This window comes from Castor canadensis, chromosome 9, assembly GCF_047511655.1.
Source record: "Castor canadensis chromosome 9, mCasCan1.hap1v2, whole genome shotgun sequence".
Classification (NCBI taxonomy): domain Eukaryota; kingdom Metazoa; phylum Chordata; class Mammalia; order Rodentia; family Castoridae; genus Castor; species Castor canadensis.
In genome coordinates this window covers 63,774,658-63,788,370 of record NC_133394.1, presented here as the reverse complement: position 1 = coordinate 63,788,370, position 13,713 = coordinate 63,774,658, and the positions used below count along the sequence as shown (strand labels likewise).

The 13,713-nt window shown below is 35.4% G+C and overlaps 1 protein-coding gene across 7 annotated transcripts in view; it reads right to left on the bottom strand.

Moving 5' to 3' along the window:
- The window catches only part of LOC141410923 (rho GTPase-activating protein 20-like), a 75,038-nt gene that overhangs the window by 22,814 nt on the left and 38,511 nt on the right, over positions 1-13,713 (bottom strand). For 3 of the 7 annotated variants that reach the window (XR_012435728.1, XR_012435727.1, XR_012435730.1), the window contains 2 exons: positions 5,346-5,410; positions 3,647-3,783 (listed from right to left, as the gene is read on the bottom strand). Coding sequence is in view for 1 of the 7 variants with exons in the window: in XM_074041702.1 (XP_073897803.1) it covers positions 3,647-3,771 (125 nt within the window). In the remaining 6 variants the exon portion in view is untranslated. Of the gene's footprint in view, positions 1-3,646; positions 3,784-5,345; positions 8,087-9,273; positions 9,353-13,713 lie in introns of all 7 variants that reach the window. The other 4 variants (XR_012435729.1, XR_012435725.1, XR_012435726.1 and 1 more) reach the window with 4 other exon arrangements.

Here is a 13,713-nt window from a genome sequence, read left to right as displayed (position 1 = left end):
ATAAATAAATAAAATAAAATAAAAATAGGATGCAAGTGTTCTGCAAGGTCCTAAGAATTCGAGAATGAGCATTATGGTAGATTATCACTCTTCTCAGGCTGAGCACAGATAAAGTAAACTGCTGCTGGGCACTGGTGGCTAATGCTTGCAATCCTAGCTACTCAGGAGACAGAGACTGGGAGAATCACAGTTTGAAGCCAGCCTGGGCAAATAGGTCACAAGACTCTGTCCCAAAAAAACCCATCACACAAAAGGGCTGGTGGAGTGGCTCAAAGTGTAGACCCTAAGTGCAAACCTTAGTACAACAAAAAAAAGTGGATTGGCATGTGGATAGAGCTGACCTGGATTTGAGTCTCTCCCTAGAATTTCCCAGGACTTGAATTTGGACAAATTACTGAGACTTTCCCAGCCCCTGTTCTCTTATCTGAAACCTGGATTCCATCCTGTAACACCACAATATACATTCTTCTCAACAGCCCATGAAACTTTCTCCAAAATAGATAATATTTTAGGTCACAAAGCAAGACTTAACAAATAGGAGAAAATTGAAGTAACACCCTGCATACTGTCTGACCACAATGCAATAAAAGTAGAACTTAAAAACAAAAGAAACAGCAGAAAATACTCAAACACCTAAAAACTGAACAAAACATGCTCCATGATCAGTGGGTCATCCAAGAAATAAGGAAATCAAAATGTTGCAGAGAAGGGGAAAGTTTATGAAAGCTGTGAATGAACAGTCAAAGATGCCCCACCACTGATGAATGAATTAAGAAAATGTAGTATTTATACTTCAACAAAATTGGAGAAAAAGGCAGAACTGGTTCTGTCTGGAAGTGAGGGGGATGAGGGGAGAGGGAGGAGAAGGGGGGCAAGGGGGAGAAATGGTCCCAGCAATGTATGCACATATGAGTAAATGAATTTTAAAAAAGAAAGAAAATGTAGTATTTATATACACTAGGATTTTATTCAGCCATAAAGAAGAATGAAATTTTGTTGTTAGCAAGGAAATGGATGGAACTTCTTAAGCAAAGTTTGCCAGATTCAGAAAGCCAAAGGCCACGTTTTCTCTCATATGTGGAATACATCCCAAACACAAATACAAGCAATATTATGAAAAAGAGGTTATGATAATGGAGGGTCACATACAAGAGACCCTCAGGTCACCTACAGGTGACTATGGTTAATGTACTTCCCATGCAAGAATGAATATAGAACTTTTAAACCTGTTTTAATCTCCGTAAGAAAGGGATTAAGGAAGAAAGAAGAAAAATAGAGGGGATGAATCCATTTAAGTTATATACATATACACAGGGAAATTTTACAAAGAAACACTCTGTATGTCTCTTGTTTTCAAAACAGAGAACAGGAAGGCAAAGCAGGTCCTCCCTTGGGGGATGGTAATAGTGGGAGAGGGGAGAATATAAGGAAAGTGTAGGAGGGTGAATGTGGTGGAAATATAATGTACGCATGTTTGTAAATGGAAAAATGAGACTTGTTGAAAGCATTCCAAGAATGGGGGAAAAAGGAAAAAGGAGAATGATTGAGAGGATGAAATGAGCTATGTTATATTATAATAACTTTTGTAAATGTCACAATGTACCCCAAGTACAACAATTTAAAAATGAATAAAACCTGGATTTCTAACATCTGCATTGGATCTTTGGGAAAGTTACATGCGCCATAAGTGATGCTCCTCATATGGTTTTGATAACCTTCCAGTAAATTCACCTTGGTAATAAAAGAATGCAAGTAGCCTAACAAATTCAAGACATCCTCTATCAGGCTTTGTCAGGGAACTTACCAGGAACCTCATGCCAGGGCCTACGTGGTCTTTCTCTCTGTCCTTTTTATAACATTACAGATTCTACCACAATATCTCTGGGCAATTTCCCTCATCCTGGCCACCCCATATTATGTTTATATTTTTCTCTACACTTTGGATGGATTGATTTCTTTTTCATGTCTCTGTTAACTAAGGATTCTGCTCCATTTTTCACTGAATACCAAGTATACAGAAGTTATGTTTTTTATTTGTCACTAATGAAAGTTTGAGTTTGGTTGTGAGACAGAATCAAAATGATTGTGGAATCTTTGATTAGACCCAAAAGGAAAGAAAGAAAAGCCTGTGCTTTGAGATAAACACATCTAGTGTTAAATGTGGAATCCAGTGACTGCTGTGCAGTGACCTGGGGTAAGCCAATAGACCTCTGATTATCAAGTCACTCTGTCAAACAATGAAATTAATCTTATGTCAGTCATAGGGGAGAAGTGAGGGGTGGACAAGATGTGATACATAAGGTGCTTAACATAATACATCACAGGAAATATGCTCCTGATGAATTATACCTATCATTGTTACTTAGATGAAATACAGAATTTTGCAAAGTTCATATATCATCTTGCATGTCTTACCATGACATGGCATAGCTAAAAGGTAAGAGGAGGACAACAGTGGAAAACATTGGTTTCTCAAGTGACTAAAAAAGCTTCTGGATGAGATTTCTTTTGTTTTTCATGATATTTGATAAATAATGAAAACAGAGAGGGAAAGATAAAGAGATACCCAGGTTAGTCAATTTGTTTCATCTCCCTGCAGTCAACTAAGTAATCACCATGCTTTAGGCTGGGTATTTGTGTTCAAGGTTGAGAGAAAAGTGTGCCAAGTAAGCCTGTCTTTTGCATCTTTTATTTCCACTGTCACCCCCAAGATAGATGATCAGGACTGTTCCCCCATGGTGATCAGGAATATTGCCTCTCCTAACTGCTTGCCTTACTTCCAATGCTGCCTGACCTCCTTTCCACTGTTTAAAAAAAATAGTGAGAGCAATACAGTAAAACTTAATATTTTTGAGAAATCCTCTAGTTAACTGTCCTTTGAAGTAATATCCCAAGCCCTTAAGATTGACCTGTGGAGACCATATATGAACAGATTCCTAACAATTCTTAAGTCTCCTCTCTGACATCATGCCCCCATGTATTAGGATCATATCACACCATATCAGACTTCACTAAACCCTTCCCTCTAAAGAACCAAGCTGCACTCACTGCAGCCCTGCTGCTACCTCTGTCTAGTGTTGGGATGGTCACTGCTTTTTACCTCCTAGGCCAAGTTGAAATGTTATCAGTACAGAATATCACGTGGATGAACCTCTCTAACTCTTTCCAATCTTCTCCACATATCAAACTATGTCTTATTAGAAATCATAATCTGACTTCCCCCCTTTTTAAAAAATCTATATATAAGCACAGATAACTGCCTGTCATATTTGTGATTGATTTTCTTAATTTTTTTTGAGACAGGACTTCACTGTGTGGCCAAGGTTGTATACTCCTGTTGAAGCTTGTGATACTCCTGACTCAACCTCCTGAGTGCTAGGATTACAGATGTGAAGCACAATTCCAGATTCTCTTGATTCTTGACTGTATCCTATATAGGGGCACAGAACAGGATCTCCACAAATGCTTGTGAAATAGAGGAGGAATCAAAACATTTACAAACAACATGGAAAAAAACTTTATGATTCCTTGTCAAATAGTAATTAATTATAAGTACTTATAATTATAATAGTAATAAATTAGTGAAAATCCACATTATTGAAAATGCATATTGTAATAATCAGGAGAGGATGTAGTGTATATGTACCTGGTGTTCGATATAAGTAAATAATCTCTGAATAGGAACAGATGCCTCTTCTTCCTATGCCAGCCATTTCCTAGTTCCACAGGGCCATGGATGAGCAGGTTTTGATAGGTGGCCATGGAAGACATGGGTTTTTCATCCTGTATTATCATTTGAATAGAAATGTCTTAGTGATATACATCAAACACCACAGAACAGTTAGTCAATGGTAAAATATGGTATAGAGGTTTATGGAAAATTTGAAATAAGGACTCCATCACTGAAATCCAGGAGTCATTGAGTAATGATTTTAATTGCTAACAGAAGAGATGATGTCCCTTAGGAATGTGGATGGAGGACAGATTCACAAACAGAGCTTTGGGGATTGCCTATTCTGAGAGTATTAAATGATAGGAACAACCAGCCATGACAAATGCTATAGTAAGGCCAAGATGGATATAAACTGACAATTGGACATTGGTTTTATCAACATGAAAGTCATTGGTAAACATGACAAGAACAATTTTTTGGAATAGAAGACCTGTGAAGAAGTAGTTTCAATTTGGTGTAACATTAACATGAAAACTGAGGTAACTGATGATTCTGGAAAATTGATTTCCATCTTATATATATCAATATTCAAATTATGGGTGAAAAGTTTCTAAATAATAACAAATAATACTGGAAATATCAAAAACTTTCAAGACATATTGAAGTGCTTAGACTCTTGGTTGAGCTATGATGGCTTTCCAATAGTGCTCTGTGGTCATAATAGCTAAAACCAACTAGACTGAACACCACATAAAATGCTACTCATAACTAGGGAAGTTATCTTCATCAACATTTACAAAATTACCTTCCATGATGCCAAGAACATATCTTTTCTGATAATACAAAGCCTATAGTGTTGAGTTCAACAGTACTAAATAGTATAAACATTAGTAGTTTTTCATGAAACCAGTGCTGAAGGCAAGAATTAGTTCACATATTTAAGAGGAAGCAAGACAGAATCATTTCTGGGACCACAATATTGTTTTAATGATCAAACTCAAAAGTAGTATAGTGAAAGAATACCTGGCTCAGTGAAGCTTTGAGTAAAAATCTTTGTATTTGATCTGAATATCCATTTTCCTCCAATTCTAGACTCTGAACACAACCCATAGTGCACTTGGTAGAGCACTATGAATAACTATCTGAAATCTGAGGCTACTGCAGTAGTTAAGCTCATTCACCATTGTGACATCACAGTGCTGAGGCTCAGTCATAACTGACAGATTAACACACCCATTTTCCTTCAGATTTGATTACTTCTTTTAACTTCTTAATCTTTTGGAAGTAATTGTAGCCTCATATTTAGTTGTAAGAAATACTATGGAGAGATATCAATCTTTATTCCTTTCCCCCAATATATCCCCAAACTATAGTGCAATATATCATAACCAAGTGTATTAGTCCAATTTTCACTGTTGTAAAAATACCTGAGGGCAGGTACATTACAAAGGTAAGAGGGTTTATTTCTTTCATAGTCTTGAGGATTGAATGTCCAAGATCAGATTGTCACCTCGATTTGGCCTCTGCTCAGGGCCATCTTGGTTGTGTCATATCACAATGAATGGCAAGATGGAAGGAACATGTGAGAGAACATACAGTGAGAAAGAAAGTCACACAGAATGGAGTGGAGCCAGACTTGCTGTGTTATAACAATCCTCTTGTGTGAACTCACCAGGTTCTAAGAGATTTAATCCCTTCAGAAGGCAGCACTCCAATCACCTGATGATCTTCCACCTACTAATGGTCTCACCATTAACACTGCCACACTGAGAACCAAGCTTACAACACATGAATCCTCAGGTGCCAAATCACATGCAAACAATACCAGAAGGATATTAGTATTACTACAAATGTCTTTTACATTACCCTATTACAGTCCCACCACTGTCTTCCCACTTACACCACCTTTCTAACCCTTAGCAATCATTCCTCTGTTCTCCATTTTTGTGATTTTGTCTTTTCAAGAATGTTGTATAATCATTCTTTTTTAAATCTTCTCTATCACTTAACATAATTGGAGATCCCTTCATATTATTGCAGATATTTATAAATTCATTTCTTTGTAAGTAATATTCTTCACTACTGTTTATTCTCTTATTAGCATATATTATTTATACAAGTGGTTTCACTGTGGTGTTTCTGTACATGCATATAATGTACTTTGATCAAATTCACCTTTTCCCCTTTTTACAGATTTTAGTGGGTTTCATTATTTCCACAATACATATAACTTACTTTAATAACTCAAAAGTTTGTTAAACCATTTGCCTTTTGGAGAATTTCTGTGTTGTTTCTACACTGGGTGTTTACAAATAGTGGCTATAAACATTTTGAATTGAGAAAAATTATTATTTCTCTGGAATAAATACTCAATAATTATATTTCCAGGCCATAAAATAGTTGCACATTTAGAATTCAGCCATTGTGGTAGATGTACATTGATGTTTCATTGTGTATCTAACTTGCTGTTCCTTGACAATTAAGGATGATGAACATCTTTTCAAGTGCTTACTTGCCATCTCTATTTTTTATTTCAGTATCATAGAACTTATGATATTCTTCCCAAAACATTTTATTTAAAGACAGACTTTCTTTTTCTCCAAAAAGAAATTGGCTGCTTCATAGATAAAGAGGTTGCTATACAGGTAGTCTAAATACCTAGAAACCAAGCAGCCATGAGGTAACAATAAAGATTCAAATCCACCTGACTCAGGAAGTCACAGGAGGATAGGGAAGTGAGGCAACTTAAATCTTCTCACATGGAGTGTTTTCTTCCCATAACCACCATGTAGGACTGCCATTTGATCTTACTATGGTTTCCCTTACACTTTAATAGTTATTTGAACACATATCTGTTATTTCCCACTGAGGACTTCAAGGCAAGAGCTTATATCTGACTTAATTTTCACAGACCTCTGTCAACTGGAGAAATTTTTTAAACTTCTTGAGTGAATAAACGAAACAATTTTCTGCCATAGATGGGAAAGAAAGCATAATGTTTTAAAATAGTCCCTCTTTCATTTACTTAAATCAGTTAATACAGTTTCTGAACCAGCACTAGGTCAAAGGCACTTCGATAGTTCTGGGCAGCACATACAAAAGGTACCCAGACTCAACTGTCACAAAATGAGATTTGAATGAGAAAAACTGAAATTCAACATAGTCACCCTGGTAACTGTGTAACACCAGGCACTCATACACAGTGCAAAATGTTAAAGGGTGAAGTGAGAGATTAAAGTGGGATTTGATATGACAGATTGTCGAGAGGGCTGGCAAGTAAAGCTTCCTGAAGAATTCATTTGAAGCCAGGCACTGGTGGTTTATGCCTATAATCCCAGCATTTCGGTTTCTTGAAATTATTCTGACTGGAGTGAAATGGTATCTCATTGTGGTTTTGATTTGCATTAAGTACTTGCCATATATTTATTGGGCATTATTATTTCTTCTTTTGAGAAGTGACTATTCAATGTTTATGTTGCCTATTTTTGAAAAATGGATTGCTTGATTTCTATTGTTAAGCTTTTTGAGTTCTTTATATATTATGGACATTAACCCTGTCAGATAGTTGGCAAATGCAAATGTTTTCTTCCATTCTGTAGGTAGTCTGCATTATTTTGTTTTCCTTTGCAGTGCAGAAGGATTTTAGTTTGAAATAATTCCATTTTCAATTTTTGCTTTTTTGCCCCATGCATTTAGAGTTCTATCCAGAGAATGACTGCCTGTGCCAATGTCTAGAAATAGTCCCTCCAAGTTTCTTCTAGTTGTTTCAGTTTCATATCCATCTTGAGTTGACTTTTACAAGGTGAGAGATAGGGATAACAGTTGAGAGACTATACTAGTCTGGGCAAGTTTAACTGTATTTAAACTGGATTCATTAGGTGACACTGACCTCCCATCAAGCATCTCTCAGAACCAATTTAAGGTAAGAAATATGGACACACTTAACTGTACCTTTTGCAGTTCCCATATTATTGCAGGGCCACTCTTCCATTCTTCTCCTCTCTTTAAGAGAGATTTTAGATTTGTGTTTCTAGAATCTGGTAACAAATTGTGATAATGCATAAAATTAATTTTGGGGAGTTTTTAGGCACCCCCTCCACTTCCTACAGGTTCTAATTAACCAGATACAGAAAAACTGCATTTACAAAAATCTTTTCCAATAGATTTTTATATATTACCAGGATTTTTGATGAGTTTCTAAGGTAGCCATTAAGAAAGATGTATAGCTCTTGTGATGAGAACATTTTATTAGAAAGTCACAGGAGCTTTTCTCAGTTGTGTAATCATTACTTTTATATGTAATAGATAGCAATATCTCTGAAATACCATTGCTGAAGGATTTCCGGGATGGGCAGGAAACACTAGCAACTTATCTCCCACCTAGACAACAATACACCAGCAGAATCTTTAGATCTAAAGATAGAAATACATTGAAAAGTGAGAGGATTCAAAAAGACATTCTACGCACATAGTAATCAGAAGAGAATACAGGTAGCTATACTAAGACAAAAAAGATATTACATCAAAAGAATATAAGAAGGATGAAAGACAAAGGAAATGAAGAACACTGTATGTTCAATACATACAGTGAAATAAAATATAACAAGTATATACATCAATACAACTAAAATCAAGCCATTAAAACACAAGAAGCAAGAACTAACAATTGAAGGTAGAAATGGATAATTCTACAATTACAGGGTCTTTAAAACCCCAATGTAAATAATGGCTAACAGACAGACAATAAATAAGAAAAGAGAAGACTTAAACAACACATAAATTAACTAGCTCTATTAGATACGTACAGAACATTTGACACAACAAAATTAGAAAGAACAATATTAGAACTGAAAAAAGGACTATGGTGGCTCAAAAAAGTCTAGGAATTTGACATCTGGGTATATTCCCAAAATACCTGAGAGTAAGGTCTTAAAGAGATATTTATGTATGCATGTTCATAGCAGTGTTATCAACAATAACTAAAACTTAGAAGCATTCCTACATGTCCATCTATGGGTAATGGATAAATGAAATGAGATATATGTATAATTACAAGGGATATTGCTCAGTTAAAAAGGGAGGCAATTCTGACATATGCTACAACATGGGTAATAAACTTGAGGGCATTATGCTAAATGAAACTAGTCAGAAAAGGAAAAAATCTACTATAATTGCTTTTATATGACTTAGAGAGTCAAAATTACAGCAGAGAGAAAATGTTAGGTGTTGGAGCTGGACAAAGAGGAAATGGGTAGTTATGTAATGAGTATAGGGTTTCTTTCTTACCAGGTTAAGGAATTATGGAAATGGGTGGTAATGATGGTTGTGCAACATTATGAATGAATTTAATAACACTGGCTATATAATTTACAGTGATATGATGTTAAGTTTTACATTATGTATATTTTGCTACAATAAAAACCTGGGGGAATAGAGAGAAAAAAATAAACCAGTAAAAAAACAGTGCCATTGTCAGTGCTTTTAATTTAATGGAAGAGCAATAAATGGAACAAGAGTGACAGGGTCTATTTCTTAGTTCTACTTGCCGTAACAAAATACTATAGACAGGTTGACTTTAAGAACAAAAATTTGTTTCTCACAGTTCTGGAGATTAGAAGATGCCAGCATGGTTAGTTTTGGTAAGAGCTGTATTTCTGACTGTAAATAAATATATTCTTCCTGTTTTTCCATGGTGTAAGAGAGAGAGAGAAAGAGATGTTATAGTTCAAATGTTAGGAATTAGGGAGAACACAATGCATTCCATAGCAATTTATTTTCATTTATTTCATTGAACCTTGAAGTGTTCACCCTAAACATCAACTAAAAGACATAGTATAAAAGAGATGATATACCAGTGATACCAATATTTAAGCATATTACAAAGATAAAATTATGTTCGTAAGTCTATTTTTCCTCTAAGTTTGTAAATTTATAATGAAATATCTGCATAGGACAGCAAGTTTGTATTTGGTGCTCTTACCTCAATCAATCTCTGCTTACCAAAATGGCTGGCCCTGGAACTTTTGCTGCTGTTGGCAGTATGTTATCAACTGTCAGAAAGGAGGTTTACATCAACTCCCTCCATTGATAGTAGATGTCTGTCACTTTAAGAAGTCAGGCTCTAATCCCTCAACAGGCTGGGAGTAGCAGTCAGAAGTGCTAAAGGGCTCTCTAATTGATGGTTGGCCCCTGTTAATTACTTGTTCAAATCTCTGTTACAGATACCATGCTGTGAATTGCTTCCCTGTGACTAACCCTTTGAAGTCCTTGTACCCAGATCGCTATTCTTGGTCACCATCACTGTGAGTAATTTCCCTACTGGTTCTAGAACTCTGGAGCCCCTACTTTCCACTAGCTATGTCTGTTTTTCCCCCTACAAAGTTAAAGATTCCCAGAGTCTGACAGCAAACACTTGCTCCATTGCCCTTTGCTGCCCTCTGCTGATCACAAATAGAAAGTAACCTTTCAGGCCTTTGGTCCAAGGGAGGTACTATAGTGAAAGGAGTGAGTGTAGCATGGAACACAAAAATTTGAGGATGTGCACAAAAATGAGATCAATAATTTCAAAAAAAAATTTTAAGTCAAAATAATTATACAAATACATGATGAACAAAATATTGAAATGAATTCTAAAATAGTACTTCTGATTTATATACAACTATACTTTATCATCCATCTTTTCATTACAGGGAGAGTTCTAATACCACAGAAAAATTATGCTACCACTATCAGTCAACTTTTTCCATCTTTCATGCAGTTGAAAAAAGACTCATAAAATTTAAAGAAACCAACAGCAAAAGTGAGAAGATCCAAATGGAACAGGTAACAGTTAACTCATGAAGAAATGGGCTAATTAAGATAATAGAAGAAAAATTGTTTTTTAAAAAATCAACATCTTCAGAGTCAAGAAACTAAAGGTCAGGTGGGCTCTGAATCAAGAACAACCAAAGATGTTCAGTGTTCTATGTTTAATTTCATAGAAATAAAGGATATCATTGTCTGAATGAATAGTTTAATAGAAGGGCTTAAAGATTGTGTTTAAGAAATTACATTTGACTTCAACATTTAGAACATTCTTTTTTAGTTATAATGGGATAAGATTACATTTTTTCCTCAATATGTACACTCATGCTATTTGGCTCATCAAAGGGGTAAGTTAATTATTGGAACACTTTAAATGCTGTTTCAATTTATAAGTCAACATAGAAAGAAAACATGGAAGATAATAACTACTACAGAGAATATCATTAATAAGTACTAAAACTAATGTTAAAAAATGGGTTATGAGTGTTATGAAAGCACAGAGATGTGGCAGATCATGTTGGAAAAAATGTTCTTATATATAAATTACTTAGTCTCTGGTATTCTGTGATAGCAACACAAAACTGTCCAATACACTCCCTAAAATTGAAAATAGGAAATGAAAGTATTAACATATGCTTAAAGGTATGTGAAGACCACCAACAGAACAGTTTTATAATAGAGAGCTAGATTAGAAATGGGGACTAGGGAACTTTCATGGAGAATTTATTTTTCATTTGGTATCACTTGGTACTGATTTTTCAAACTTGTGCATATTTTAGTTTAACCCCAGAAAGAAGAAAAAGAGAGAGAAAAACCCCAGATCCTAAAGTTTGTGCAGCTGCAGCTCTTAGCACTCTTTCTTTCCTTCCTCAGCTGCAGTCACTTCCACTATGGTCAATATCATATTCTACTGGAACAGGAAGGAATAAAAGAGGACAACAGAGTAAGTTTCTGCTCTGAAGTTCACATTTTCTGGGGTCTTTTATTGTTTGTGCTGGTATTCTACCTTTTTAATGTCCCAACCTTTAGAAACATTAACTTTTGACTATTTTAACCACGATATCTAGAATGTCTTTGAAGATTTGCTAAAATTTTGGATCTGTTATTTCTTGACAAGGGTAAATCTTAATTCACTGGCCTTCTCTGTGTTTCTTTAAATGTGTTTTTTTGTTAATTTTTGAAAACTACTGTTATCAGAATAAGTAAGATCTCATTCTTTAAGACAGTGCTGAAGAAGTAGAGAGTAAATCATTACTCTATTCCTCATGTTATCCTCATAAAGAGTACATTTCCCTCTGATTCCTAGAAAGAACATACCTGGATGCATTTGAAGGTAGAAATTTTCTCTAGACAAACCACAATCTTGCATTGAAATGCTAATGACATTTTATTAGACACAAGCAAATAAAGAAATCAGAACATCTAATTTTTAAGAAGGAACAGTACCTCAAATGTCATCCATTAAGAAAGCTAGGAATAAATATGGACTTTCCCAGAAGCTTTATCATAAATACCATAACAAACAACACACAGACACAACATACAAAGACACACCCACACAGGAGAGCACAATTGTCAATGGGTACTTTCTGCTTAGTTAATGTACATCATAGGCTGTGGACTCTTGACAGTGGTGCAGCTGACTGATTTGACACAGCCAGCCATGCCCAGATCCTTCTGTCTACAACACAGGTCTCACTAAATTAATTCAAAGGCTCTTTGGCTGGCAACTGCCATGTCAACCAAGATCACACCATTTACTTAATTCTGGGAATGACTGTAATTTTCCTTGTGATAATTTCAGTAATAGGGATGAAGCTTATTCTATGCCTATGATCCTTGTAAAGCCTAAGTAATTGGGGAATTGAATTACTTAATTTTGAAGAGACCAAAGATATCATAACTCTCTTTGAAAGATAACCCAGGATACAGATGCATTTATAGGAATCTCAGCAGATGAGTAAGAACTTCTGGCTGGGACACAGCCAATTATATAAACTTGGGATTGAAGGAATTTGGATCTTTTCATTTGCAACAGGATTCAGTTTGGGAGAAATTGAAAAATTAACAGAGTTTCATATTATTCAAATTTGGAACACTTTTGTTATTTTTCCAGGCTTTAAATTCATTTCATAGAATCTAGTTAGCTATTTCAGGCAACATAGAGGCAACACACTAATAATAGAATAGGAAATGTATTAGAGTTCTGTGTGGAGTCCTGACCGACACAATGGATAGTCTTCTGTGGGTAAAAAAGTGAAATATCCCCCAGCAGTCCCAGAGAGACCTACTAACAAAGAAGCAGGCTTTAAAAGATTGAGAACACAAATTGTGCTGTGAGTATGCAAATTTCCCTGCTGGGAAAAATAGCCACCATGGCTTACTTCTGAATTGCTTGTATAGTCCAGTGGGTTACAACATTGTTTCTCAATAATCCATCATGTATGGTGCCTTCATGATTTTTCTGTGTCTACACATCACCTATATAAATACTGATATGGTATTTTTCTTTCAATACCTAGTGTTTCCTATGAAATCTCTGGCTTAATCCTTTGTTCATGTTGCATAATGTGTTAAAGTGTTTTAGCTGCATATTTTTCTGAATACAGATTAGAATAACTAACAATTTTAAAATGCCTATCAGCATGCCACCTAAAATAAACTTACATTATTTATGACAGTGTTACAATACTGTAAGATACTAGAAGAAAAAGCTGGCAAATTCTGGAAAGAGTTCTTGTTCTTCCACCCTTCAAGTTTCCATTCCAATCCTGATGGCAATTACCAGCACTCAAGAATATTTTAGGGCACTCCACCTTCTGTCTCATTCTATCCCCAGCATAAAGAAGACATCTTTCTAAGACTTGGAGGGGCTCCAGTGCAATGCTAACCCTGCTCTTGACAGTTTAGTATGCAGGGCTTACTTCTAGATTGTTGATCTGAAGAAGACTGAAGGTGTCAGACTGATTGATCCACTTAAGGAGCAAATCTGAATTTCTGCCTAAGTCAAAAGCTTACCCACCATCCATGTTTTACTACAGAACACTGCAATCTGTGTAATAATACATATATTAAATTTCAGCCACCTACTTATATTTCTCAAATTGGTTAAAACCCATTAAATATAAGGGTTAAGATAACATGCTACAATCTGTATGTTCAAAGCAATCCCTACCAAAATTCCAATGCCATTCTTCACCAAGATTGAAAAGCCAATTTTAAAGTTCAATGGAAGG